Here is a 26,528-nt window from a genome sequence, read left to right as displayed (position 1 = left end):
GCCCTACTAGCATCCTGTTGCCAGACACCACAGGACACCCTCAGAAGGCCCATGTCTATTCTCTGATGAGTCACAACTGTTTTGGAGACACAAGGGAGACCTACACAATATTAGGGAAGTTGGTCATAATGTTATGCCTAATCGGGGTATTTTTCCAGTGCAACTGAGGGCGAGGTACAATTTTCCACATTTAATGTAAAAAAACACACACACACACAAAAAAAAAAACACATTAACAGTTATATTTGGATAAATCTACATCTGTATCATGAGCGTGGAGGCCTACTATGAGTGCCAAATGTAAAACTCAACTGTATTTTCTTGCAGATGAGCAGAATGTCACGAGTTAGACAGTCTCAAGCAATGTGCTGGTATCTTAAGGCCATTTGCCGTACGTGAGTAGACAAACTGGTTCTCATTCATCCATCAGAGGTGTCAGGAATTGCGGAGGCGTCCTGAACGCATCACCGTGAACGGGGAGTGGGCGCCGTGCCTCGTTCCTCCTTCTCCCTCAGTCTCCTTTCTCCACGGCGGCAGGTTCAGCGGCCGTTTACAGCAGCGGCAGCATCGTGAGAGAAATAGAGACGCACAGAGAGAGGGAGAGGGAGAGCGAGAGAGAGAGCGAAAGGGAACACGTCTCTCTCTCTGAGCCGGTGGACAGAGGAGGTGCGACGGACGCGCGCTGGTCTCCATAGAGGATTAAACGCACCTGAACGACAGAAGAAAACCTTGAAGAGGGAAAAAAAAACAAAAAAACCTGACACCTCACACTGCAGGAAAAAGAACCGTAAGAACAAAGTGTCACTTTTAACGTGTCTAATAACCACACGCGAGTCTCGCCGCTTCTGTGACCTTTCAGGCTCCGTTTTGGCACCGAAAGCGGGGAATTCCTCACTCGCTTCTTCTGTCAAACCGTCAGCTTAACATTTTTTTCTGTATTTCCATGCTTTCGGGCGTTTTTCCCCTCGCTCATTTCTGAATGTTAATATTACACTTGAAAGGCGTAAGGGATATTGGGCAACTGTCTTATTTGTATCCATTGTATGAGGATGTTTTCTCATGGTGAGTTTGCATTAATCTCTCTGGTGGACTTTTTGTGTGTTTTTCCCTCAATACTCAATCAATTTCCAGTAGCCATATGCGCGAATTGTGCCGTATTTGTTTGGTTTATATGCGTAAATTGTGTCACGCTGTTTGGTTCACGGTGCGCTCCGAGCAGTGTGAAACTTTTGAGGAATGGCCAGACTACTACTACTTTCTGACTCTAATTATCAGCATAAACGTTAACAATTTGTCAGAGATATGTTGCTGCTGTCTGGCTGATTGAAAGATGAGGGGGGGCAAGCCCCGGCGCGCCTCCGTGCCGAGCAGCTTCAGACTGGCAGGGCAGTGAGTCAGACCAGGATGAATAGCTGGCAAAGTATACTGTACTGTAGTCCTTGATTACACGGAGCAGAGGGGAAGAGTGTCGTTTGAAAGTGGAAAATAGTTTCAGATGCTTGTCTTGATCTAGCCTAACCGCTTCCACAGAGGATGAAAGGAGAGAGGGTGTGTGGAGTCACTGCTGGTCCCTAAATTGGCCAGGATCTGGCACGGCTCTGCATGCGTGCGGTGCAGCCGATCAGTGAGAATCAGTTTGTTTTGTTTTTTGATAGCTGAGATGCCACAGCTCTCACGGGTGTCTGTACAAATTACTTAAGCTGCTGCAAGTCATTAAATGTTTGGCTGCTGTTACTTGGCCCACAGCGAGATAATCAGATTATCTGAGCGCATAATCCGTTTACAAGCTGTCATGATCTTCTCACTTCTCACTGCTGTCTTGTTGCATTTTTTTCATTTGAGCTCGCACCCTCGAGCTCATTTGAAACATGATTCTGTCACTAGTTTCTAGATTACCGAATCTAGAATGAATTGTTCCACCGAAAGCAAATCTGTGAACATAAACCTGAAACCTGTGCACCACCTGTGGTTTCCTAAACCACCACAATGATGGCTTCAGAATTACTCATTGCGTCCAGCCACTGATGCCTCACAGCAAGAAGGTCCCGGGTTCGAATGCAGTGTGTGGAGTTTGCATCTTCTCCCTGTGTCTTCATCCCACCGTCCAAAGACATGCTCCTTAGGTTAATTGGTGATTCTAAATTGGCCGTAGGTGTGCATGCGTGTGAATGGTTGTCTGTCTCTCTGTGTTAGCCCTGAGATAGACTGGCGACCTGTCCAGGGTGTACCCCGCCTCTGGCCCGATGACAGCTGGGATAGGCTGCAGCAAACCCCCTGCGACCTTTCACAGGGCAAGCGGTTAGAGAAGATGAACGATGAATGAAAATAAACAGCACGTTATCACATTTTATAAACCAGAGCCGTGATTTAAATTATGAATTAGCTGTGTTGTTTTTCTCCAAGCCAAGTTGATTGATTTCCCAGCTAATCACTGGAGCTCTATCATGCAGCTTGCTGATATCACGCCCCCCTCAACTGTCACTGAGTAAATATATGAAAGACCTATTACCTGAATTCATTATTCCAATGCCACGAGTCTGTGGCGGTTCTGCGCCAGCAAAAATGATAAGACAGTGAATATAAAGCAGTCCAACATACTGTATTAATGTGTTAGTGGCATTTCATTTCTCTTTTTTCTTTTTGGCTCAGTTAAGATTTTGGACAAAATGGTGGGCCAATAGGCTAAGATCCAGATTTGGCAGAGGTTTTGGGACTCTGTTTACTGTGTGACAGCTCCCCTATTAGCATCTACTGATTAAAATAAACCTCTGTAGGCAGCGTTGCAAATCAATTATGATGTCTTCACATCTGCGTTGTCTGACTGCACGTCATTTATTGGGTATTAGATTAACGGCTTTGCCCCAAAATAGACATTCGTGTCTAGCTATGCTCATGATGCTGATGCTGATGATAGTGATGAAAATGAAAAGTTTATTATCTAATGTTCGCTGGCTTTGAACCGTTTCATCTTGCCTGCAAAAGCTTGCACACGTGCACTGTATGCCCTTTACTTTTATCACAGGAAGTGTTTTCGTGCATTGGCTCCTACTTCTTTTTTATTTAACATGCAAATGATGTGAGGTGCTCTTGGGGTTTTCTCAAGGGGGTTTATTGAACTCACCAAAAGTGAAACCTTGTACAATAACTCTCAACACCTGTAGTTTTACTTCCACAGTGTGGTGCAAGATCTGATTTAGTTTGTTTTTTTTTCTTTACGAAAGGTTAAAAAAGTAAATAAATAGAAAGGATAAACTAGTCAAAGCTGAAATTAGTCCTTTGACCGCGAAGAAGGTTTAGGATTAACATTAACCTTGCTGTTTGGACTTTCTAGTTAATTAATAGTAAAACTTTCAGAAAGTGAAAAGTGAAATCTCTGTTGGTATTTATAGAAAAGTGAACAGCACGGCTCACTACTTGACAGGTGGTGACTCCTCCGCAGATGTTGTGTCAGAATCAGTCAGCGGGCTTTGCTTTGCACACCTGAATGTGATGATGGGTACTTTATGTGGGAAGGGATTTAAATGCAGTCTTAACATGTTGTATTTGTTCTTCTTTTGCTGATGCTGCTGCTTTACGGCGCACGGTGTATTAATTAACTGACATGTTTTCGCGTCTCTTTCCATTTTATTTTCAGTGGAACACTCGCACCCAAACCACCCCCATGCCGCCCCATTCTAATCATTGACAGGTCCGGGTGCACATTTACAGACCGATTTGGAAATGATCAGCTCATCACAGATATAGTGAAGTGTTTGTCCACGGTGCTGTTTTTCCACCCATGTTTGTCTTCAGCGAGCATATTAATGAATTAAAAGACGTGGCTGTTGTCATCATCTGTGGCCTCGCTGGTCTAGTTTGGCACTTAAAAACAATTAGCAGAATTGTTCATGAGAGTAGCCGCGTGTTAATCCGATTTTAATTAGAGGTAAAAGACAACAATTAGCTCTTATAATCTAAATATGCGCTTCCAGACCTCAACGTCTTTCTGGCTGCCGCTGAATAGACACATGGACTACAATGTTCTTGCTTCTCTCCCAGTGAATTTGTTTTTCATCATGACTGAAAAGCACCTCTGGAGTATTTTATGTGATCTAAATCTCAAATTAGAGGTGTCTAAGAAATCATTGTTTGAATATTTTATTTAAAAAAAACAATGCATTCGCAGTCTGCTTTATTCTTTCTAAAATTTACCGTTTATTCCAGTCACGACGGAGGTCTTCAGTCTTGTCTGAGTCAAGGTCAGCTTATTTGCAGCCCTGCCTCAGATCCCAGTGTATTATCTCTACGAGAAGCCTCCTTGAATCTCAGCGCCTCTCTCTCTCTCTCTCTCTCTCTCCAGTGAGATTCGACCCAGCCAAAGCCCAGCCGGACCATGCTCACACTATGACCCCTACAATGTAAGTATCGCAGGGCGTGGATGCGAATCTGCTCTCACTGCGCTGAACTGAATTCACTGACTTGGAGAGCGCTGATGTTTGGGTTGATCACAGCTGAATGTTTCCACTGTCTGGAAACGAAAGACTTTTCGCTGTGAAAATACCAGTCCGAAACTAACAACAGGGCTAAATCTGCTGCAACAGACCAATTTCTCTTTCACTCGCCAACCCGTTTAAGCAAATTAGCAAAGATTTGTACTTAAGGAGAACAGAGGATTTAACACAACCAATCTAATGTCACAGCGAAATAAACAGCTAAGCGGCTCGGATGCATTATGATGTGTTGCTAATAGTTTGTCACACCTGTTTTACTATTATATCACGGGGGCATTTCACTATGAAGCATCAAAGGCACATAACAAGGGCTAAAAATTAGGTTTACAATGTCCTTTGTCTGCACCGTTACGTTAAACCAGTTTAAAATGATTTGTCATTTACGGAGTGAGAAGCAGGGAAGCCTTCCTGTTGCAAAATTGCGTTAAAATTGATTGTCAGTATGATTCCTAAAGATAAAATGCAATCCTAATAATAAACAAATCATGAGAGAATTGCGATCTGAGTGTTAACTAAGATTGTCCAGAACCCATTGGATAGACTTGAAGTTGCATTGTTGAATAGCTACCTTGTGATTTTATTGAAGTCTGTCGTTTGCTTTTGCTTTTGGAGTTCATTTTATAAAGACATCAGTTCCTGCAGGTGAGAACGAGTGAGCACCAGATAGTACATGAGCAAAGGATTTGAAATATATAAAGTAATGGAAACTGACGAAGCCTACAGAATAAAGTTCAAAACATTATTCGTGGCCTGATATATAACTAAAACATAATTACAGTTTTTGTTATAGCACTAAATTATATCTGGGTAATTTAAATGAACAGACTTGGGGCTGCTGAAAGAGCCCTCAAGCTCACTTAACACTCGAGACGAAACAACCTGAGCCACCGCTCACTCCCAGATGAACAGAGCATAGTTGGCACCAACCTCTTTACACCGCAGTGCTAAAATGCCTCTTATGCCAACCACTCGACCTGAGCGCCTCGTGTTGCGACATCACAGGGTTCATGTAAGATGAGTCATTACTTCTGCAGAAGCGTCGGTCGAGTTCTTCCAGTGTGCAGTTTTACCGTGGCAGGATCACTGTTATCGGTGTGATTACAGTGTCATATTGTACATGCCCGCACCTTTCACCGCTTCCCCGGAATAGCCGACCATTGTACAGTTTCTGATTTGGTGACAGTGTTGAATTGTGTTATGTCGTAATTGGTTGAGACTTGCATTGACCGTCGCATTTACAGCAGATTCAAACGCGAGAGTCTTCACAAGACAGGTGAAAGATACGTCAGCTGCTGTTTTTTTTTTTTTTTTTAAATCTCTCTCTCCTCTTGCTCATAAGTCCTCACTAGCCGTCCATACATTGATTGCCCCCTCGATTTCTCTCTGCAGGGTTCGGTCTGTGATGTTGACAGTCCTCATGTATATTTCCCTGGTGCCCCATGGTGAGTTTTACCTCCGACACAACACCGGTGACCTCTGTAATTCTTGTTTAATTGCTCACATGCCGAGTACAGAGAACAGAAACCTTGAGTGTAGGGTTTTCTGCTAAGACGCGCCATGCTTGGAGTTTAATCTGTAATTTTTCACAGAGAGGTTTTGACATGATGTGAATAATTTATTCTGGAGGGAAATGATGTCTGCAAAACAGACAGAAGTAACAGAGGTTCCCTTTAACGGTTGTAGATCTGTGAAATCATGTTTATGCAGATGACACAACCTTGTATATCGCTGTTGTTAGTCCGCTAAAACAGAAGTTATGTTCTCACAAAGACTAAATCTATTTTAAATTGTGTTCGTGGCCTTCGGGTAGATCACGAATAAATTAAAACCTAACTTATCTTTACACTTGCAAATATTGCACAAAAGTCGTATAATTTAAACGTATGAAGCGTCATCCACACTTGTAGTGCGATGTTTCGTTGCACAAGAAATTGGCAACGACACAAATGCTACTTGTAAAAGTATTAAGATTGGCTTTCTTAGATCAAAGCTTGGAACTGATGTTTTTGTTTAGGTCGTCCTCTGGTTTTTGACAACACTAACGAAGATGTGGGAATTCATTTAATTTTCTGATACAAAGCTCCCAGCAACTTCATACCACTGTTGACACTTGACTGCTTGAGATTTATTGCGTCACACTGGACAGATTTCCCATGTGTATGACCCAGAAATCTAAAACACTATATTTCAAATATAAAAACACTGCCAATAATTTTCTCTTCTGTCACTTCCACGCCCCCCCTTGAGCAGCGGCTCAGTGTTCGGAGCCCGAGGATGGAGCCTCTCTCCGTTTAGGTACCCTCGACCTCCCATGGCAGGATGAGCTGTGCTGTGACTCACCCTCAGCCCACCTCAGTCTGGAGGGAGGTGACACGAACGCATCGGAGACGAACTGCTCCGGATCGAACCTCCCACACCATGCCTACACCTGTACCTTCAGGAGCTCAAGAACTGAATCACATCCTCGTGAGCCCTCTGGCGGTAAGAGCTAATGTCCGCAGTGTTTCTCAGAAAATAAGGCTTCGCTACGCCTGTCCTTGCTGTTGTCCTGGTTGGAGACGTTTCTTTTGTCTGTGCCACTGAGAAAAGATTGTCAAGTCTTGTCTCCTTTGAGTCATTGCACAAGGAATGTTTTGTTAGCCAGGTTTTGAAATGACTGTTTCAAATGAACATCGATCTTCACGACAACCTTCTAAAACCAGAAAGAAAGGAAGGTTCCACAATAATTAGTCTAATTACCATCAAGCCTCACTCACATCTGTGTTCATTCCAGGGACATTCACTTTTCCGGTAACAATCACTCGGCATGATGCGATTTAGATTTTTATTTTATGAGACTCTATTTTCCCTGTTGGACAGTTTAGAAGAAGGAGATTCCGTAAGTCCTTGTGGTATTCAAAACTGTTTTGTATTGCAAAATGTCACCCACTTTATTTACTTTTCCGCGTGTCCAACGCGATGTGTTGGAACAATGTGCACACCCAGAGCAGTGGGTGGCCTGGTATTTGAACATTACACAAACAAATTGTAATAATTCTGGTTTGTTCAGGTTGTGTAAGAACTGAAGAAAACCAACACTGTCCAGATTACTTACAATAAAAACAAATGTTCACAATTAAAATTCTTCATCATCGCGGTGTGGCGGTTAGCACTGCTTCCTCACGGCAAGAAGTTTCTGGGTTCGAATCCAATCGGTCAACTGGGGCCTTTCTGTGTGGAGTCTGTCCCGCTGTGTTCGCCCAGCTAGGGTACTTGATGTACCCTAGGTGGGGTAGGCTTCAGGCCCCCCCCCCGCGACCCTCCAGAGCACAAGCAGTCACAGAAAATGAATGAATATCTGCACATGTTGGGGAAAGATCTCCAGAAAGTTTTAGACCTCTGCTGGTGCTAAAGAGTTATGTTCCTATAAGAGTCCCGTACTTCCAGATGCACCATTATCCCTTTCAGTACTTCCGGACAAACAGTCAGCGGAGTAGGGACCACAAACTTTTGTCTGACACATCGGTAGCGACGGGGTATCTGCACATTGTGACTCCTACTCATCAGAACGAACCGCAGGGTTGTTCTGACACAGCCTCACCACTCAGCCTGTGGCAGTGTCACTTGTCATTGATAGAAAAGCCCCCGAAGATCAGGCTGACAGACTCATTACACTTTAACTGCTTTCCACCCGTCCTGCGCCCCAGCCTTGCGCTGTGATCAATTCACGTTGTATCGCTGCTCAAGATTATTCACCTCTTCTTTTATTTGCACAGCAGAGCCAAACCACCTGTGCTCTTTTAGCGTCTCTTGCGAAGGAAGGCAAATAAGGGTCATTACGTTTAATCCGCAAACAGCAGCTAGTTCAGTGAGTCATAATTATAAAATGCTCCGTTGATATTGTCCTTGTGGAGGTGAAGCAACACTGAGGCCAGAGAGGGATTAGCTCGCCTGCATCACTCTGTCACGGTCCGTGATGCATAAGAGCTCCCAGCTTCGTGTGGATCGCAATGAAACAGTGAAGTTAAAGAGCTGCGCCGTGCCTCAGGGTTACTTTATGACGCCTTTTCATAGTCAGGGATGATTCAGATCTCGATGCATACAATGAAACAAGAGTCCGTGGAGGACTGCAACCGAGTTTCCAAACAATCATTTTGCATGCGTGTTAGTCATACCCATTTCATTCACATGTTTTGTTACTTTCAGCTGCAAAAGTTTATAAGTGTTTTAGCCAGAGCAGTCCGACCCTTTATCCATCTGACTGGTATTACCGATCAGGCATAACATTATGACCACCTTCCTAATATTGTGTAGGTCTCCCTTGTGCCTCCAAAACAGTAGTGACTCATCAGAGAATGGACATGGACCTTCTGAGGGTGTCCAGTGGTGTCTGGCAACAGTGGGGGCCTTTGGGTCCTGTGGGTTGAGGGGAGGGGCCTCTGTGGATCATCCCACAGATACTTGATTAGTTTGGGAACTAGTCAATTTGGAGGCTGGGTCAACACCTTGCCTTAGTAGTATCCACACGGATGAATGCCAGGTCCAAAAGTTTCCCAGCAGAACATTGGATTGTCACAAGATGTCAGTGGTCATAATGTTATGCCTGATCGGTGTATACACATATACAAATGTGTTTAACACCAGTGAAGGTTTATTCCTCTATTCAGTCCACGCCTAAACTACTAAACTACCAGGAAGCAGGAGCCGTGTGAAGCCTGGTGCTGCTGGCAGACGTCACATTTCCTTGGTCTCATCACAGAGGCTCGGTTCTCAGAATATCAAGCCAAGATGTTTTCTCAGAAGCCTTCATTAGGAGGTCACAGTCCTCTAACATGCAAATGTGATTTCTTGTCAGGCTCCTGTTTGGACATACTGTGCAGAATTAACGAAAACTGGGGAAATCTAACCTGTGATCTTCAGTCTCGCGGCCAGCCCTCAGGCATGCTGTCTGCTGGTCTCATGGCAGTCAGCTTACGGCGGCTGTTGTGAGTATGAAGCTGCTTTCTTTCTTTCTTTCAACTGTTTCACTGATGTTCTTTTGTTGTTTTTTTTTTTAGATGTGTGTGTGTTTTTAGTCTGATCAGAGCTTCCTCCACTGCTCCCTGAGGCTTTAAGCATGTGTGTTTGCTTTGATCAGCAGAGGGGAAGCTGTGTGAGAAGCTGTGTAAAGAGATCAACACGCTATCTGATAAGAGATGGACGATAATGGAAAAAAAACAAAAAACACAGATGTCGCACAGTGTTCTGAATTGTTTTCTGTGAAAGTTAACAATCATATTCACCAGATAAAGTTGTCTAGCTTCCGCTGAGTTGCAGCACTTGCTGGTGAAGACAAAGTCAGATTATGACACCCCACAACCCTGTCATCACGAGCGTTAATCTTTTTGAGATTTGTTCCTGGTTGTTAATACTGTGTACTATCTGTTTATTTCCAGGCCTCGAGAAAGAAACGACACAGAGGTGAACAGCCCTCCGGCTGATAATCCTGTCATTTGCGAAGCCGAGGATTCCTTCACGTGCTCGGTCGCTCTCGACCCTGCAGCGAGCTTCGTCGCCATGGTAACAGTCAGCATCTCTGACGCCGTGGCTCCTCCGGTTCTGCTCAGAGTTCCCGCTCGACCCGGTAAGAAAGCAGTCTTTTTGGATACACAGTTAGTGTGAGACGTCAAACCGCAATGGAAAATACACCAAGCTGAAATAAACTGGAATTATCCTTGAAACTACTACTTTGCTTTTTTTTAATTTCACTAAAATAAAATATGTTTTCCATATACATATATACACCAATCAACCACAACATTATGACCACTGACAACAGAAGTAAATATCATTGACCATCTTGTAACAATCCAGTGTTCTGCTGGGAAACTTTTAGACCTGGCTTTCGTGGTGTGGATGTTACTTAGACATGTAGCACCCACCTAGACCAGACCAGGCACCCTCACCCCATAGCAATGACCCTCCTTGATGGCAGCAGCCATCCCGAGCAGGATGCAGCCTGACACAGGCACACACACAAAAACATGAAGAACAGCACAAGGTGTTGACCTGGCCTCCAAATTCACTGGATCCCAAACGGATCAAGCATCTGTGGGATGATCCACAGAGGCCCCTCCCCTCAAGCCAAAGTCCCCAAAGTCCCCCACAAGGGAGGCACAAGGGAGACACAAGGGAGACCTACACAATATTAGGTAGGTGGTCATAATGTTATGCTTGATCGGTGTATATAACATATTTTATTTTATGTCTTTTTATCGTAAAAAGAACAAATGTTAAATTCACAGCCTAAAACTTGTCCTTTTGCTTCTTATTGTTTTATAAAGCATCGCTGAATGATTTTTGTAACAGCATTAATTACTGATAGCGTAGACTTTGACAGAGAAAAGGTTTAGACGCTCACAGGGTAGCTTCTAAAGCTGGAAAATGTACTTTAGATGCACGACCTCACTGTTTTAAGTGCATTACAGTAAATGATCTAAGAAGCGAGTTCCAGCATTCACCTCTTGTCCAAGGTTATGGACACTAAAAATACATCTGGCCTTGCATGACGCTAATACGGGTTCTCTGTGTTTTAAGCACCAACACGTTCGATTCTAACCTTAAAGCGATGATTCCGGACAGATAAGGAGAAGGACTGTTATTCAGCCGCGATCGGCGGACGTGACTGGAATTCATCTGAAAAGCAGCTGAGGCGCTGTGTGTGTATGTGTGTGTGTGTGTGGTACACAACACTGAAGGTGTGAGATCTCCACAGTGATAGACAAGGGCTTTCCGTGCTGTGTTTGTTCAACCAGACCTCTTTGGTTAAAGTGACAGAGCAGAGGAGAAACTGAGGAGTGACTGTGTGTTGTCCAAGGGTGACTCTCCTCGTGTGTCCATGTCCGAAACACATCTGCACAAATACTCTCTTTGAATACGGTTTTGAGATCTGGTTTTCTGCAGGATTTGCTTCTACTCCAGTACATTTAATAGAGAAACGATTCACAAGATTTACAGATAAAGCAGTTATTGCCATTTTATAGCATTATGCATCGTTGTAGATGTTTAAGCATCAATGATAATGAACCAAGAATACAAAATATAGGTTAATACAACTTTGAAAAAGGTTCACATTACATTAAACATAATTTTACTTTTGAAATAAAGTACATTTTGTTGCATATACTATATTTCTACGTGGCTACGCGTTTTGAATTAGGGCTTTGAAAAAGAAAGGACGTGAAAATTGAGCCAAGACAATTAACTTTAATTAAATTTAAAGTGTAAAACAGAGAGATCTGAGATCGTAGGCTCACTTTGAAATTAGAAAATATCTTCAGCGAGTAGTTGCCCCTTCGCAAAACAGCAAGATCTTTTTCCCATCATGCTTTGAGGGATTCAAGCGAGCGTTGCAATGTTAGCAGCAGGTTACATCATTTATTTATTACATCATATATTTTTTCAGCTCGTGTGTAGTTTGGTGCTTTTTGCATCATCAAAATTAGTTATGAGCAGTTCTCTTTTGCTCTGTAACCATGGACACCATCGGCCAGACATGATGTATTCAGATTTTAACTTAAATATGAGCTCCAGGGGTTTGGAAAGGAGCGCCTAAGGACATTTCCTGTCACCTGTGACAAAGTGTGCGGTTGGCATTTGTCATTATATTAGGAAAATGAACATAGGCGTCTCTTCATACTCGGTTATGTGGGATAATCAGTCTTCCCGAAGGGTGAAAGTGCTCCTTGTTTCTGATGTGAGAGCCGTCTGGAACACAAATTGCTGGCCTTTTACTCACGATGTTGAGCAATCGCTACTCTGCCCATAGGCAGGTTTGTGGCTTTATCAGACTCTATAATCTCTGGCTGCGTTAACTGAACGATCAACCAGGATGTCCTCGTTACCTGGGCTGCTGCGTCGGTCTCACTCCAGTGAACGACACTAGAGGAAGATCCGGGTTGATGCCTTTGAGATCCTCCTGAAGCAAGCCTTTGAATCTCCTTTCATTATCTCACACTTTACTGATATTTCAAAGTCTTTTTTTTTGGCGACATATTTCGATGGAATTGAATGCAAACACGTTACATTTGTTATGGCCGAAAACTGAAGTGAATCTGCTATTTATGCAAGGTGGAGGAAGTAAACTACACGCTGGCTGTGACCTCTGTGCTCAAGATGTGATTGATGCATTCATTTAATATTAACAGTTAATTTACAGCAAATCCTGTCATTAGATGTTATGCTATATGTTCTGAGTGATAGATTAAATAGCTATAAAAGTGATAAGAGGCCTGGAGGTTGCACTGTTGGTGATGCAAGCTGACGTTAGAAAGGATCAAAGTGGCGGTGGTGGTGGTGTTATCATTGTGAGCCATTAGTCAGATGCAGAGCGTATCGATGCAGTAGCCGAGTTCACAGTGCAACAATCTTCTCTTTTACTGCAGCGAAACCAAGTCGCCCGGTCAACATCTCCCACATTCAGACCATTGAAGCGGAGCTGATTTTACTCTGGGACGACCCGCCGGACTTTGATGTCGGCCCGCTGAGATACGAGGTCCGGTACTCCTCTAACAAAAATCTCCCAGGCTGGCAGGTAAATGCTAAACCATTCATGATATTGACGCTCTGATGCTCTGTTATCAATTAATCTGCATGTTTAAATTGGAAAATGGAAGGTTGTTTATTAGGATGCACATAGCACACTTCAGAAGGAGAGGTTTAAAACAAGAAGCCAGCACCGTGGAAATGTTCGGCCGTCCACACGCCGTCTGGTTTCGTTTTGGGAGTCGTTCCAGCTGACGAGACGCCCAAACGGCTGCCACAGTCATGTTGTGATGACTCATTTGATTCCGTCATCGACCCTCGGAGGGAACACACCCTGCGCCCTGTGCGTGTTGTTGATGTTTATCCTCCCGTTCTCCGTCTCCAGGTGCAGTCACCACCTGGAGAGCGCAGGTTATCTCTGGATCTGAAGGCGAGGCTGAACTACACCGTCCAGGTTCGCTGCTCCACCCTGAGCGAGCCTCCGCTGTGGAGCGAGTGGAGTGAACCGTACCACATCTTTCTGCACAGTAAGGACCATTTCCAGATGTTAATGTAGGGAAACATAGAGTGATCAGCCACAACATTATGACCCCTGGCATGATGCCAAAATGAGTTAACAAATGTCCAACTCTTCTGCAGAAATAAACATGTTTACTGCCTGGTACTAAAACAAATGTTTTGTTAACATAGTTAACTTCCCCATCCAGGACAACTGCACAGTGGAGAATTTTTATGCACATCAATCAGTCATAACATTATGACTGCTGACAGGAGAAGTGAATAACATTCACCATCTTGTGACAATTCAGTGTTCTGCTGGGAAACTTCTGGACCTGGCATTCATGTGGATATTACTTAGACATGTACCCCCCACCTAGACCAGACCAGGCACCCACTCCCACCCCATATCAATGACACCCTTTGATGGCAGCAGCCATCCCCAGCAGGATGCAGCCTGACACAAGCACACAAACAAAAACAGTTTAGGAACAACTCAAAACAACATCAAGAAGAGCACAGTGTGTTGACCTGGCCTCTAAATTCACTAGATCCCAAACTGATCAAGTATCTGTGGGATGATCCACAGAGGCCCCTCCCCTCAACACATAGGACCCACAGACCCCCACTAACAACATCCTGTTGCCAGACACCACAGGACACCCTCAGAAGGCCCGTGTCCATTCTCTGATGAGTCAGAGGCAACAAGGGAGACCTACACAATATTAGGACATAATAGTCAGAATGTTATGACTGATCAGTGTAATTCACTTAATCTCACTTACTTATAAACTTACTTACTTGTTCTGGCACTGACTGCTCTCAGTGATTCTGCAATTGCAAAGTAAAATCTTCCCCTTTTTGCAGTAAACCTAACATTTTAAACCAGTTCGCCTTGGCTGCAGGTCCACCACCATCATTTTCTCATCTCTGCAGACGAGAATTCACAACCGAGTCAGTTAGACTCAAACCCTGACCTCGATTATCTCTCAGGCAGATTTATGTCAGTGCTGAACGGAGCCCAGGTCATTAGTCTGAGCCATTAATGAGGAACCCATTCCAGCACAGCCAATGTCAGGCAACCCGGAATTAGAGGTCGTCCTTAACGACCAGTTATGAGTCATAAATCAGTGTGGCACGTTGGATGTCATGCACGTGCACATTATTTTTTCCTTCATAACAAAACACACGCACACAACAACTATGCATATAGCAAACAAGCACATATAAGAAACAAAGGGTCGAACTATTAATGTAATTCAAAGTACACATTGCACATTGTGTTCTCCCATTTCAGCCTAATAAAATATAGTTTTTAACATTTTAAAACTGAGTGAAAAATGAGAAGTTGATCATAATGGCTGCTTGTTAAATGCTAACTTGAGCCTCACAGCACTTTATGAGTCTAGTTTTGGATGTTGCTTTGTTGTCTTATTAGATCAACGTGTGTTTACGTGCTGCTACACGCACACATGTTTTCCGTTAGACTGCTCCTCTACTGTGTGCCACTGGAAACGTGTGTGTGTGTCTGCACGCGTCACGGGGTTAAAAGTTTGCAAGAATGAGTAATGTCATCGAAACGAGCGACACAAACTTCCCTCAAGTGCAGCGAAGTAAGCTGAATGAAATTAAAGTTTTGGAGAAAGAGAGTTACAAAAAAACAAAAAAAAAAAGAATTATTCACAATGTGTACACAATACATCGCGCACATCACACAGAAGTATTCACAAAAGTTTTTTCTGATTTGCTCGTGAGTCACGATCCTTCTTGGCGGTCTCGTCTTCCCAGATGTTGTTTTTTTTTGATTGGCTGCATGAAAGGAGCTGGTTAGATAACAGCCCTCCAATTGCAAACCCTGAGACAAAAAAACTAAACAAAATAAACTTGCAAAAATCCCTGAAAAAGTTTGCTTTTATGAAACTCTACATGGAAATCTGCGGGGTGAATGGGAATGAGTCAGCCGTTTGTTCTCTTCCAGTGCTTTTGTTTTAGTCTCCTTTATTGCTTTTGACATTTTTGGCATTTTTTTGTCATCTGAAAATGAATGATTGTTCCTGAAGAGTCTGTCGTGTAGAAATAACATCAGATTGAGGAGTGAGCCTTAAAGTGATGACGTTAATTGCAAAAAAGTTTTTAAATATTTGTAACGTCTTTTTTTTGCCCCCTGTGTGCAGCGGTGAGCTACGTCCCCGAGAAGATCGTGGTGCGCCCTGGGGAGAACGTCACGGTGTACTGCGTGTTGAACGACCACAGCATCAACGCCAGCACGGCCGTGTGGAAGCTCGACCTCCAGCAGCCGCTTCATCCGAGCCAGTACCACTCAGTCAACCCATGGGTATGATGCGACCCCCCCCCCCCCCCCCCTTGCAGGGCTTTGTGCAATTCTGGGAACATTTCCAAAAAGGAAGTCGAATAACTCCCAAGATCATTCAAAGTACAATACATAGAAATACACTTTTCTTTTTTTTTTTAACCTACTCTAGGTCAGCCAGATCACAGTGCGGCCTTCAGACACTCGGATGTACGTGTTGCTGAGTTGTACGCCAGAGTGGAGAAACCCTTACAGCCAGATCTATGTCGAAGGTGAGCTTTATCACAACAATAAAATGGAGATTAAATACTTCGCAGTTGATCGCTACTAGTATTAGTTGTCCCAGTGGCTATGTCTGGATCTGTAAACCGTTTGTGTTAAAGTTGTTGTTTCCTCCCTTCAGTGGACAAAGACAGGAAAGACATTGGCGGCATGTAACCACACAACAATGCGAACCAGAGCAGCACAGACGCTACCTCAGGTCAGGGTTGTTTTCATTCGTCCCTCATCTTTCATGTGTCCCCGTCTGTGTGTTTCAGGGGCTTTCATCAATATAACGTGCAAAACCAACGGTGACCTCGACGCGATGGACTGCAGCTGGGAGAACACGGAGAGGACTAAACTCGAACTGAAGTTCAAGTAAAGCAGCGTTTCTCACGCTTTCGCATGTATCCCTTTGTATGTTTGGAAATATTTGTTAGACAATGTGCTGAGAGCCTGGGTGTCACCGACCACAGTGTACCAGAGAACACATGTGCTGGACACACCCAGGAAATGCTTGGATCCAATCCTGTCTGCACATTCGCAATACCAGGAAGTTTCTTTGAACGGCCAAAACAGTGTGATCATTTATTTTGGGTGTGTGTGGTCTCTCTGACTGGAATAGGAATTCCCTAATTTTAAAAAAACATAAAGCAAGCCATTCGAGGACAGTGAGAGCTGATAGATTAATGTACACCGATCAGGCATAACATTATGACCACCTTCCTAATATTGTGTAGGTCTCCCTTGTGCCTCCAAATCAGTTCTGACTCATCGGAGAATGGACATGGGCCTTCTGAGGGTGTCCTTTGGGTTGAGGGGAGGGGCCCCTGTGTCTCATCCCACAGATGCTTGATCAGTTTGGGATCTAGTGCTCTACCGCTCATCCAAATCCAGTTGTTTTAGCTTTGACCTTAGCACTGTGAGACCCTGTATGTCGTCAGCTGATTAGGGAAGAAGCAAGAGAGGGAGTGAGGGTCCTTTGTTCACAGCTTTTTCCATCCCACCGTATTAAGTTTCTTTGTGCTTTCCCCTCACGGCAGGTGGGCCGACCTGCCATGCGACCTGATGCAGGAGAGGGAGAGAGCGGGTGAGGACGTGGGGAAGATGGGGCCCGCCTGCACGCAGGTCAGGCCCAACCAGAAAACCTGCAACATCTACCCTCTGAACATGAACTGCTACAAACTGTGGCTGGAGCTCCCATCCAGACTGGGCCGCATCAGCTCCAAACCCGTCTACTTGTCGCCTGTAGATCACGGTAGGTGTCCAAAACTTATATTTACCCATCCTTATATCAGTCTATGAAGCTGAAATGAAAGCCATGTTTGTTTGGGAAAGCGAAAAGGATATTTACAGGGGCCCTTACAGTATTTAGCTGAATATTAAGCGTAGCAACTAGAATGTAGTGAGGCTAAATTAAACTCTGTCGTCCTCTTCATCTTCCTCGCAGTAAAACCCCACCCGCCCACTAATGTGAAGGCAGTGACCCAGAGCAGTGGGGTCCTGAAAGTCACTTGGAAGCCTCCGCCTCTGCCAGTCCAAGGAGTCCAGTGTCAGTTTCAGTACTACTTGCCGTCCTCCGTGAGAGCCCAGCCGGAGTGGAAGGTGAGTTTGACTGTGAGGCTCTGTAACCAAACTCTGGATTCAGACGAGCACTGCCACCTCTTCTCAGCGAGTGTACGCCGATCAGCCACAACATTATGACCACTGACAGGAGAAATAAATAACATTAACCATGATCTTGTGATAATACAATGATCTGCTGGGAAACTTTTGGACCTGGCATTCATTCATGTGGATGTCACTTAGACATGTAGCACCCACCTAGACCAGACCTTAATCCTCCCTTACTACCAAGAACAACAAACAATTCAGAAATAAGGCTCAAGTTTCTTTAAATGATAGAGGGAGCTCTGACATGACCCAGCTGTACATGAGCTTTATGAGACTCTGTTCCAGTCCCCTGAATAATACCACTGCAAATTGAAAACATGTTGTTATCAAATGCATCCGCTTCTCCAGGTTCACTCAAAATGACAAGCGGAGAAGTAATTTTCTCTATTTCCTCTGGCAAAGATTTTTTCCATTAGTGGCATCTGTTTTTTTTTTCCTAAATGAACTCTAAAAATGTAATTTCCGCAGGTCCAGAGCTCGGTGCGCGTACCCTGGGCGGAGGTTGCGGTGCCAGACATGTGCCGGGTGTACGCGGTTCAGGTGCGCTGCATGCACACCAACGGCACCGGCTTCTGGAGCGAATGGAGCGACTCCATCTACTCCACGCCGCAAAACAGCAGAGGTAAGATACTAGTCATTTACAGCACCGCTTACCCCTTTTAATAAAGTAACGACAACCTCGGCGCAGCTTGATTCCTGATGGAACCTTTCAGGTCGCATCTGACCCTGAGTGAGTTTTGCTCTAATGGAAAATGGCGCACACACAAATACCATCGTCTCCATCAGAAACACAAAAAAAAATAAGCTTGTCATGTGATCTAATGCTTGATGATTGGTCTCCTCCTCAGTGCCTGAGCGTGGCCCTGATTTCTGGAGAGTACGTCGAGATGATCCACACAGAAACCAGTCCAATATCACTCTGCTGCTTGAGGTAAATAAAACATTCCACCCCCAGTCCGAAACAAATGAATTATTTTCTCAACTTTGGTTAATATTTTCTCAAATCTACAATGGCCAGCTGTTAGAAAGTAAGGCTAAAGGCTTGCTCTGCGAGAAGCGAGAAATTTGTTCTTTCTCCTAGGGCTGCCAGAACAAGAACAAAGTTCATTCTGGCCAGGTAATGTATACTTCACGAGAAACTCAAGTGCCAAACTCCTCATAGGAAGTCCTCATAGGGCCCTCCCATGTGGCATTGTGGGAGATGCAGGAAACGCACGACGAGAGTAACTTTTCTTATTATTTTCAGATGTCGGCCAGTCGTTTTGATAATTCGGCATGCACCCACACAGAGTTTGCAGATCTCTGCCCAGGAGAGATTAGCAGATATCAGCGAGTATTAGCTTCTGGGAGCTCGCAGAGTGGCCGCTAGCATCTCCGCTTTTACGCATTAACCACGGCCACTTCCAATTTCTGACCAATCACAAAATAGTTTCCGAGAAAACAGGAGAAAAAAGTCCTCGAGAACAAGCTCCCAAATGAGGGCTGCGTGAACAAATTTCTCGCTTCTTGCAGAGTATGTAACAGCCTTAGGAGTAGCACATTGTTGGTTTCATAATTAGTTCATTGATAATGAAGTCGTTTTATTATTTAAGGCTTATTGTTAAAAATGCCATCAATACTTTGTCCTCCAGCATCTTCCAGTGTCAGGGAGCTCCTACTGCGTGGATGGATTCATAGTGGAACACCAAACCTCCGGCGGCTCTGTGACGAGGCAGCCGATCGAGCTGGCGTCCTCCTACAGCTTTGAGTGGAACCAGGAGCGTCAGACGGTGACCGTGGAGGCCTACAACAGCCTGGGGAGCTCGGCCAGCAACATGAACATGACGCTGGAGAGACAACCTAAACGTGAGTCAGCGGAGAATCTAACAGGAAGAAGGAATAAGAATACGAATTCTCTTTATTGCCACATATGTTTGAAGTGAGCATTAATTAATAAGGTGTGTTACTGTAACACATGAGGCTTAAACATTTCAGTCACTGAATTAATTGTTATCACTGTGGCTCAGGTCCATTTCAGCGGATGATTATTGTCCCTCATTATTATATTAGTAGGTATTGCAAAATTAATCCAAAAACAGACGATCGGTTTAGGTGTCAGATTTAAGACACTGAAACTTTGCTGCTCTGCTATCTTTGACATCAGGAGGAATTTCAAGACATTCACTAGGAACAACTAGGAAATTAGGAGTTAAAAACAAAACGTAACAGTGATTAATATACAACTGCACACCTTAAGCAACCAGAAGAGAGGTTATATATGTAAAAGCTTAACCGTTTATGAGACGAGGAACCATATTTGGTAACTTCTGGACGCCTTTTAATTTGCGTCTCGGTGCCGCTCAGTGAGGTTTAGAAGCATGTGGTTTTCACCCAGCCAATCAGAGAAGATCAAGGCAATGTTCTCAGGTCAAATGAGGTCTGCAAGGTCCACCTCTGCATGAACGCTGAGCATGACTGCTGCTTTATTAGCTACCACGAAGAAGAGAAGTTATCTAATGTGATAATGTTGACAAGTGTCTGATTCAGCACTTATGTTCTAATGGTCTAAATACATGTTTACATGTGTTTACCACTTAAGGACAAGGAACCATATATGGTAATTCCACTGACCTTGATTTTCTACATGAAAATTAAATGTTTTGAAAAATGTTGCATAAAAAAAAGTCTTCTTATTCTCTACAATAACACTCTATGGTTGAAATTGAGAATTTCCAAGTATTTCAATGAGCGCTTTGTAATGGGTTAAACTGAGATCTAAGTGGTTTTTATTGCACTTTGGGAAAATAAAAGTCCACGTCTCTGTGAGGTCAAGCTCAGTGGAGAACAGTCCACGAGACCCTCGTCTCTGTGCTGCTCACGTCTGAAGTGTGCACATTTACTGGAAAGAACGCAGCAAGGTGGTAAGTGTTGTTCACTTGAATGGGAATTTCCAAAAAAAATAAAAAATGTTCATCTTCAGGACATTGGTGAGCCAACTCACTAGATATAAAGCCTTTTTATCCTTGAAAACATCCTGCTTTTACTCTTTAAACATGTTTTTTTGCCTCTAAGAGCAGTTTGTCCTGCTGTACTACACGTGTGCAACCAATAAGTAGCCATCCATTAAAGCATGCACTCAAAATTTGCATCTCTGTAGAGGCCATAAAAGCCCTGATTTAGGCCGGGCAACCGTTACCTTTAGTGTAGTAAACACTAATGGGAACGCGCAAAACAGCGGTAAGGTTCATTATTTAATAACACTACTGCGTGTGGGTAACATTTCTATGTCTCGATGCCATTACTCATGACTCAGAGACTAATAGCCGGCGGAATAACAACCATCTCCATCATTCATATCATGTGTTTTTATCAGTTTTCCAAGCATGCTCTTTGTTAGGCGTTTTCCCATTAGTGTTAAAGAGCAGGTATTTTCAGTCTGAGTGGCAGCTAAACAACAACTGTTCACAGCGAGGGGAATCATTTAACAGCCCATTCACAGATCTCCCGCTGAGAGTTCAAAACTGGGCAAACAGAAGAGTGGATACTGGACTTAAATGCATCAGGCGAAAACAGTGTCTCAAAACAAATGCGTCAGTGTTTGTACTTGTGTGACTGTCTTTCTAATACGTTTACTATAGAAGATGATGATGGGCACATTTCTTATTTACAAGTTGTTTTTGGTGCTAACAAGTGGCCTAGAATAAACAGGTTTAATGCAGGTTTGAGTCATTGCTTTATGTGGGTTTCTAACGGCTTTCAAATTCATGTAATAACAGATAAGATAGGACTTAGGGAACAAAATACAAAAAAAAATAGAATACGTTGAGCTAACCAATTACTATTACTACTATTACTAATGACTACAGTTGGTGAAAAAACATCTAATGTTAATGGAAGGTTGAGGTAGTAGGAGGCTGAATATACATAATGATAATAAACGGTGTGTTATTGTGTGGACAACTCGAAGGAAAGAACCCAGATGCGAGACTCAAGGAGTTCAGGCTCAAGGACAGGACTTTAATGAAAACAAAGCTCGAGCGGAGTTCCAAATAGACACAAAAAGATCAGGAGGAGCTGGTTCGGTGAAAAAAGTCTGGAGCGTGGGCTGCACAAGGAGCAGACAAAGAGAAGCAGGTTATTCGGATTGGGCACGAAGGAAATGGGCTAATAGGCTAGTGTCAGTAGCACGGGGGTAAACTGAAGAACTGGCGATGAGTGGGAGAGTGGAAAGTCATCAAGTAGGGTTCAGGCTTGATGAGATGGCAGCCCAGCCCCGGCATAACGGCCAGCAGCTGCTCAACTCTGCACACCTGAGGCAAAAAAAAGAAACCAAACACGCACAAAAGCAAACCAATAGAGGACAACAAGTCGCTTCTTAACGCAGTGTGCAACACTCCCAGGCCAGTGGATGCAACACTCACCACCGAAAGCCAACCTTATACGGAAAATGTAGCTTGAACAGACTTTCATTCAAGCGCAGATACAAACATATCTGACATTATGTGCAGAACTCTCATTACTGCCTCGTTCACTCTGCACTATATTTTCAAATCTGTTGCCTTTTAATGTGATGAAACTAATCCAATAACAGGTTTGATTAATGAGGCCCACCTGGGACGCCGCCAAAGGCCACTTCAGTTTAATCTGGGTTGTGACAAAAAGGTCAAATCAGATGAAATCCTGTCCAGTCCTTTTTTGGGGGGGGTGGGGATGGGGGGTCAATGAGAACCTGCAGCCGTTATAGAGGAAGAGAAACCACATGAGCCTCTTCTAAAGGGTGATTTGTTTACATATACATATGTGGCACAGCACCAGCCTGAATTTCTCCCCAGCTGGCAGTTGAGAGGTGGCTGCACTGCAAACAGCGGCTTTTCAGATATCAAGATATTGGCTTGAATGGAGATGTTCCAGGTGTTCTGTTCCAGACACAATCACTTGAACCGGGTAGAAATATTTGAATGGTCATCAAAGTCACCCTTTGCATGCCTAATTGAACCACACGAGCAAAAGCGACCTGGCGGGATTGTATTCATTCAGTTCTCCTCTGCTCTGCAGGCCGCTGCATCCGTTCTTTCCGTGCGATGGTCATCAACAGCACCTGCGCGTCCCTGTCATGGAGCCTGTCGGACAACAGCTCCGTGCCTCTGTTCATGGTGGTCCAGTGGTCGTCACAGAGGCAGCAGGACTCAGAGGACTTTGACCTGAGTGGGGAAATGTGGGAAAGACTTCCCTATACCGATTCCCCCGTCTATCTGAGAGGTGATACATCCTCTTGATGTTGCGTTACTTCTGAGTTTAACTGTTAACTTCATGTTTCTAGAAAAGTGAACTAACCTGGAACCTTTTGATTTATCATGTCAGGTGATTTCTTTGGCTCCGAGGAGTACGGCTTCCACCTGTACCCCATATTCGTTGAGGGAGAAGGGGAGCCAGCCTACACTTTAGGTATGCTCACTGGTTGTATCAGTGTACACCGATCAGCCACATCATTAAGACTACTGACAGGAGAAGTAAATAAATTCATCCAAAATCCAAATTTATCCAAAACTGATCAACTATCTGTGGGATGATCCACAGAGGTCCCTCCCCACAACCCATAGGACCCAACGGCCCTCACTCACAGCATTCTGTTCCCAGACACCACAGGACACCCTAAGAAGGCCCATGTCCATTCTCTGATCTAAACCTAACTGTTTTGGAGACACAAGGGAGACCTACACAATTTTAGGAGTCATAATGTTATGCCTGATCGGTGTATGTAACATTAAAGTGTTTGTGGATGACACAGAGCCAACGTTTTTACTATGTTAATCGTGGCCTGACGTGTATTTTCCAATCATTACAGCCACCAGAGGAGATCCTGCAGTCTACATGATGCCGATGATCTTCTCCTTCCTCACCATCATCCTGTTCATCACCCTGGTCCTCACTCAAAACCAGTAAGAGCTCAGTGAATGAATTATGTTGAAGCTGCAGCTGAATAATAACCACGTAAAAGACACTCGTTTTTCAAGCTGACACCTGCCAGAAATGATAAATGATAGTAGCCTCTGTGGTGGGTAGGGGTGTGACATTTAAGATGTTGTGGGGATATTACACGAGGTAGAGGAGGGGAACAGAGGTGCTTAGGCAGTATTTGGAAAACTAATATGTCTTGTTATTTCCAGGATGAAAAGGTTTGTGTGGAAGGATGTTCCCAACCCAAACAATTGTTCGTGGGCTAAAGGACTAGACTTAAAAAAGGTAATAAAAAAAAGTCTGTGAATGAGTTTGCTTGGAGTCAAAACTGTTTTTTAATATGTTGCTCAAAATGTGGATCTACATACATTGAGCACTGTTTTTCGAACACGCTGATGGATTAAACATCTTAAACCTTGCAAGTTGCAAGTCCATCAGTAGTCCAGCAGTCTGTTACTGTACCCTATCTGAAAAAAAATAATAACTTCAACCATTATTCCTTTCTCCAGATGGACACCTTCGACCAGCTGTTCAGACCCCCGGAAGGTCTGCAAGCCTGGCCACTGCTGCTGCCCTCTGAGAACATCTCCAAAGTCATCATAGTGGACAAAGCTCTGACCACAGCCCTGATCCAAAACCCACTTGTCCCCCTGAACGCTGACCTTGACACTCCCTTAGCTATGTCCCTACGTCCAGGGAGAGCTGAGCAGGTTATGGACAGTGAGACATTCCTGGGTGTTGTTCCTTCTATTGCCATTAATCAGGATGCTTCAACCAATTCAAGCGCCGCAATAGATGAACTGCAGCCGGTGGATCCCTTGCTGGACCTTCGTCCAGGTAGCACTGACAACTCTGCACAGTCGTCCGTCACGTACGCCACCGTACTGCGCTTTGATCCGAAGCAGGACCAGCAAAACTTTCATCTCCACTTTAAGGACGGCAGCGGCAGCGGCAACAGCTCCAGCGATGAGGGCAATTTCTCTGCCAACAACTCTGACATTTCCGTGTCTCTCCACGGCGGCCTGTGGGAGCTGGACAGCTGCTGCAGCAGCAGGGAGATGGATGACCCGAGACACTCCGGTTCCTACAACTCCGTGGAGGAGCTTTCTGAAACGTCGGAGCAAGAGGACGAAGCGGAGGCGAGACAGGAGAAGGTGTTGCATTATCTGCGAATGGAATATCCTGCAGGGGATGAGGAGAGCGAGGAAGAGGAGCAGAGCGAAGAGGAGACAAAATCTGAGCTTCTTAAAAAGGCTGCTTTTAACAGAGAGGACTGTTCTGCGGAGTCAAACCCTTTGCTCGGCTATGAGGACTCGAGTGAGCCCGGCGAGCTGCACTCATCGCCGGCATGCACCTTCACCTCGCTGTACCTGCCTCAGTTAAGTACTGCTCCATACACGAGGCAGCTCATGGTTCAAAACCAAGACGGCAAACCCCAGCCGTGATTAAAATGCGCACCATTTCGTGAGCTGTGTCATGATTCAGCATTTACCAAAGCCGATTTGCATCTGTTCCTTCAGACATAGTGAGGTGTGGAGCTGGAAAACGCAAGAATACCTCAACTAACATAAGTGGTTGCAAATTGATGTTCATCAGCGCTGCTATTGTGTTTTGTGGAACGAGACATCAGGAGGGCACAAGCCTAATGAATAGGCATTTATTTATTTCTTTACTGGGCACTGAAGCCCAGATCCTACTGTGCCACACTGCCATTTTGCAGTATATGTCACTGATGCAGGAGCTTTTCCTGAGAAGAATGAGCGTGGAGAAATCAGCAGACTGTATTGCCTTTCAGAAAGGGAGAAATACAGGTGGCGTGCTTTTTGTGGCTTCTAACATCCTGCAGCACAAAGTAAAACATACGCAGCATATTCCACAAGTGGTCATACCTCAGATGCTTCAGGTCGCAAAAACATGTCCACATTCACTCATTTGCTACCATCATGATGTGGAAAACAAGTCATTTCTGCTACGTTTAAGTAGAAGCTGAAGGAGGCTTAAAGAAAATAAAGAAATGCACTTAAAGCAAGAGAGAGAGAGAGAGAAAGAGAGAAGATGCATAATTGTGCAATTTGGGCTTTCTCAAAGCATCTTTGACAGTGAAGGCAACACTTGGATGTGACTTCAAAGCTATTGGTGCGTTTAAATGAAAACCAGCTGATGGCAAGAACATCTGTAGACGGTGAGTAACAGCAGGTGATCTTTGTCCCCAGGCAGCTTGCACATTCACATCTGCATGAACTAACTCACCCGCCAACCTCAAGTCTTTTTTATTTTTTGTGCTGTAATGTATTTGAGACTTCGTTACAGTATGTGAGAAATGTGATATTTTTGTCCGTTCTTGGTCATTTAAAATCGACAACATCTGTATTCTGAAAATAAAAAGAATGTATATTTGAATCCAGGCGATGCCTGAAATTAAAACTAATGAAAATCTAGAAACCTGACTGATTTAGATTATTCTATATGGAGGTCTTTTGTCTATTTTTCATGGCAAAAATAAAGTATTTATTGTGTGGGCTTGTGTTTTTTTTCTTTCCACGGGGTGCTACAGCGTTAGTAAAGTGTCATATGGATTAAGAAGAAACAAGTAAACACCTTCTGCTCCTTTTACGTGTTAGCTATCAGGTTTATATAGTCTTTTTTGGTGAAGAGTTCAACAGCCATCCCCAGCAGGATGCAGCCTGACACAGGCACGCACACAAAAACACTTTAGGAACATTCATTCATTCATTAATTTTTTCTTCTGTAACCGCTTGTTCCTGTGGAGGGTCTTGGGGTCTGCTGGAGTCCATCCCAGCTATCATCGGGCGAGAGGCGGGGTACACCCTGAGCAGGTTGCCTATCTATTACAG

At 44.1% G+C, this 26,528-nt stretch overlaps 1 protein-coding gene across 2 annotated transcripts; it reads left to right on the top strand.

The window, feature by feature from the left end:
* Positions 1–588: 588 nt before the first annotated feature.
* On the top strand, positions 589–26,189 carry lepr (leptin receptor). 2 transcript variants are annotated; one of them, XM_084547983.1, is made up of 21 exons: positions 589–787; positions 4,340–4,397; positions 5,880–5,932; positions 6,741–6,971; positions 9,325–9,454; positions 9,905–10,092; positions 12,893–13,041; positions 13,378–13,519; positions 15,665–15,825; positions 15,974–16,073; positions 16,341–16,440; positions 17,106–17,320; positions 17,513–17,667; positions 18,205–18,358; positions 18,585–18,667; positions 19,368–19,581; positions 22,771–22,974; positions 23,077–23,160; positions 23,561–23,654; positions 23,883–23,958; positions 24,183–26,189. In XM_084547983.1, the coding sequence occupies exons 2-21, from the start codon at positions 4,384–4,386 to the stop codon at positions 25,116–25,118; spliced, it is 3,483 nt and encodes a 1,160-aa protein (XP_084404109.1). In that variant the 5' UTR covers positions 589–787; positions 4,340–4,383; the 3' UTR covers positions 25,119–26,189. The 2 variants fall into 2 exon arrangements, with proteins under 2 accessions (XP_084404109.1, XP_084404110.1); XM_084547984.1 differs by lacking the exons at positions 9,325–9,454; positions 9,905–10,092.
* The last annotated feature ends 339 nt before the right edge of the window (positions 26,190–26,528 follow it).

The sequence above is a fragment of the Chelon labrosus genome (genome assembly GCF_963514085.1).
Source record: "Chelon labrosus genome assembly, chromosome: 7".
Classification (NCBI taxonomy): Eukaryota; Metazoa; Chordata; class Actinopteri; order Mugiliformes; family Mugilidae; genus Chelon; species Chelon labrosus.
This window is presented reverse-complemented; position numbering and strand designations above follow the sequence as displayed.

Excerpts from the sequence above, each read along its gene's own strand:
- lepr (XM_084547983.1), top strand. Across the intron at positions 10,093-12,892 it reads CAGAGTTCCCGCTCGACCCG|CGAAACCAAGTCGCCCGGTC; the intron begins GTAAGAAAGCAG and ends CTTTTACTGCAG. Across the intron at positions 18,359-18,584 it reads CACGCCGCAAAACAGCAGAG|TGCCTGAGCGTGGCCCTGAT; the intron begins GTAAGATACTAG and ends TCTCCTCCTCAG.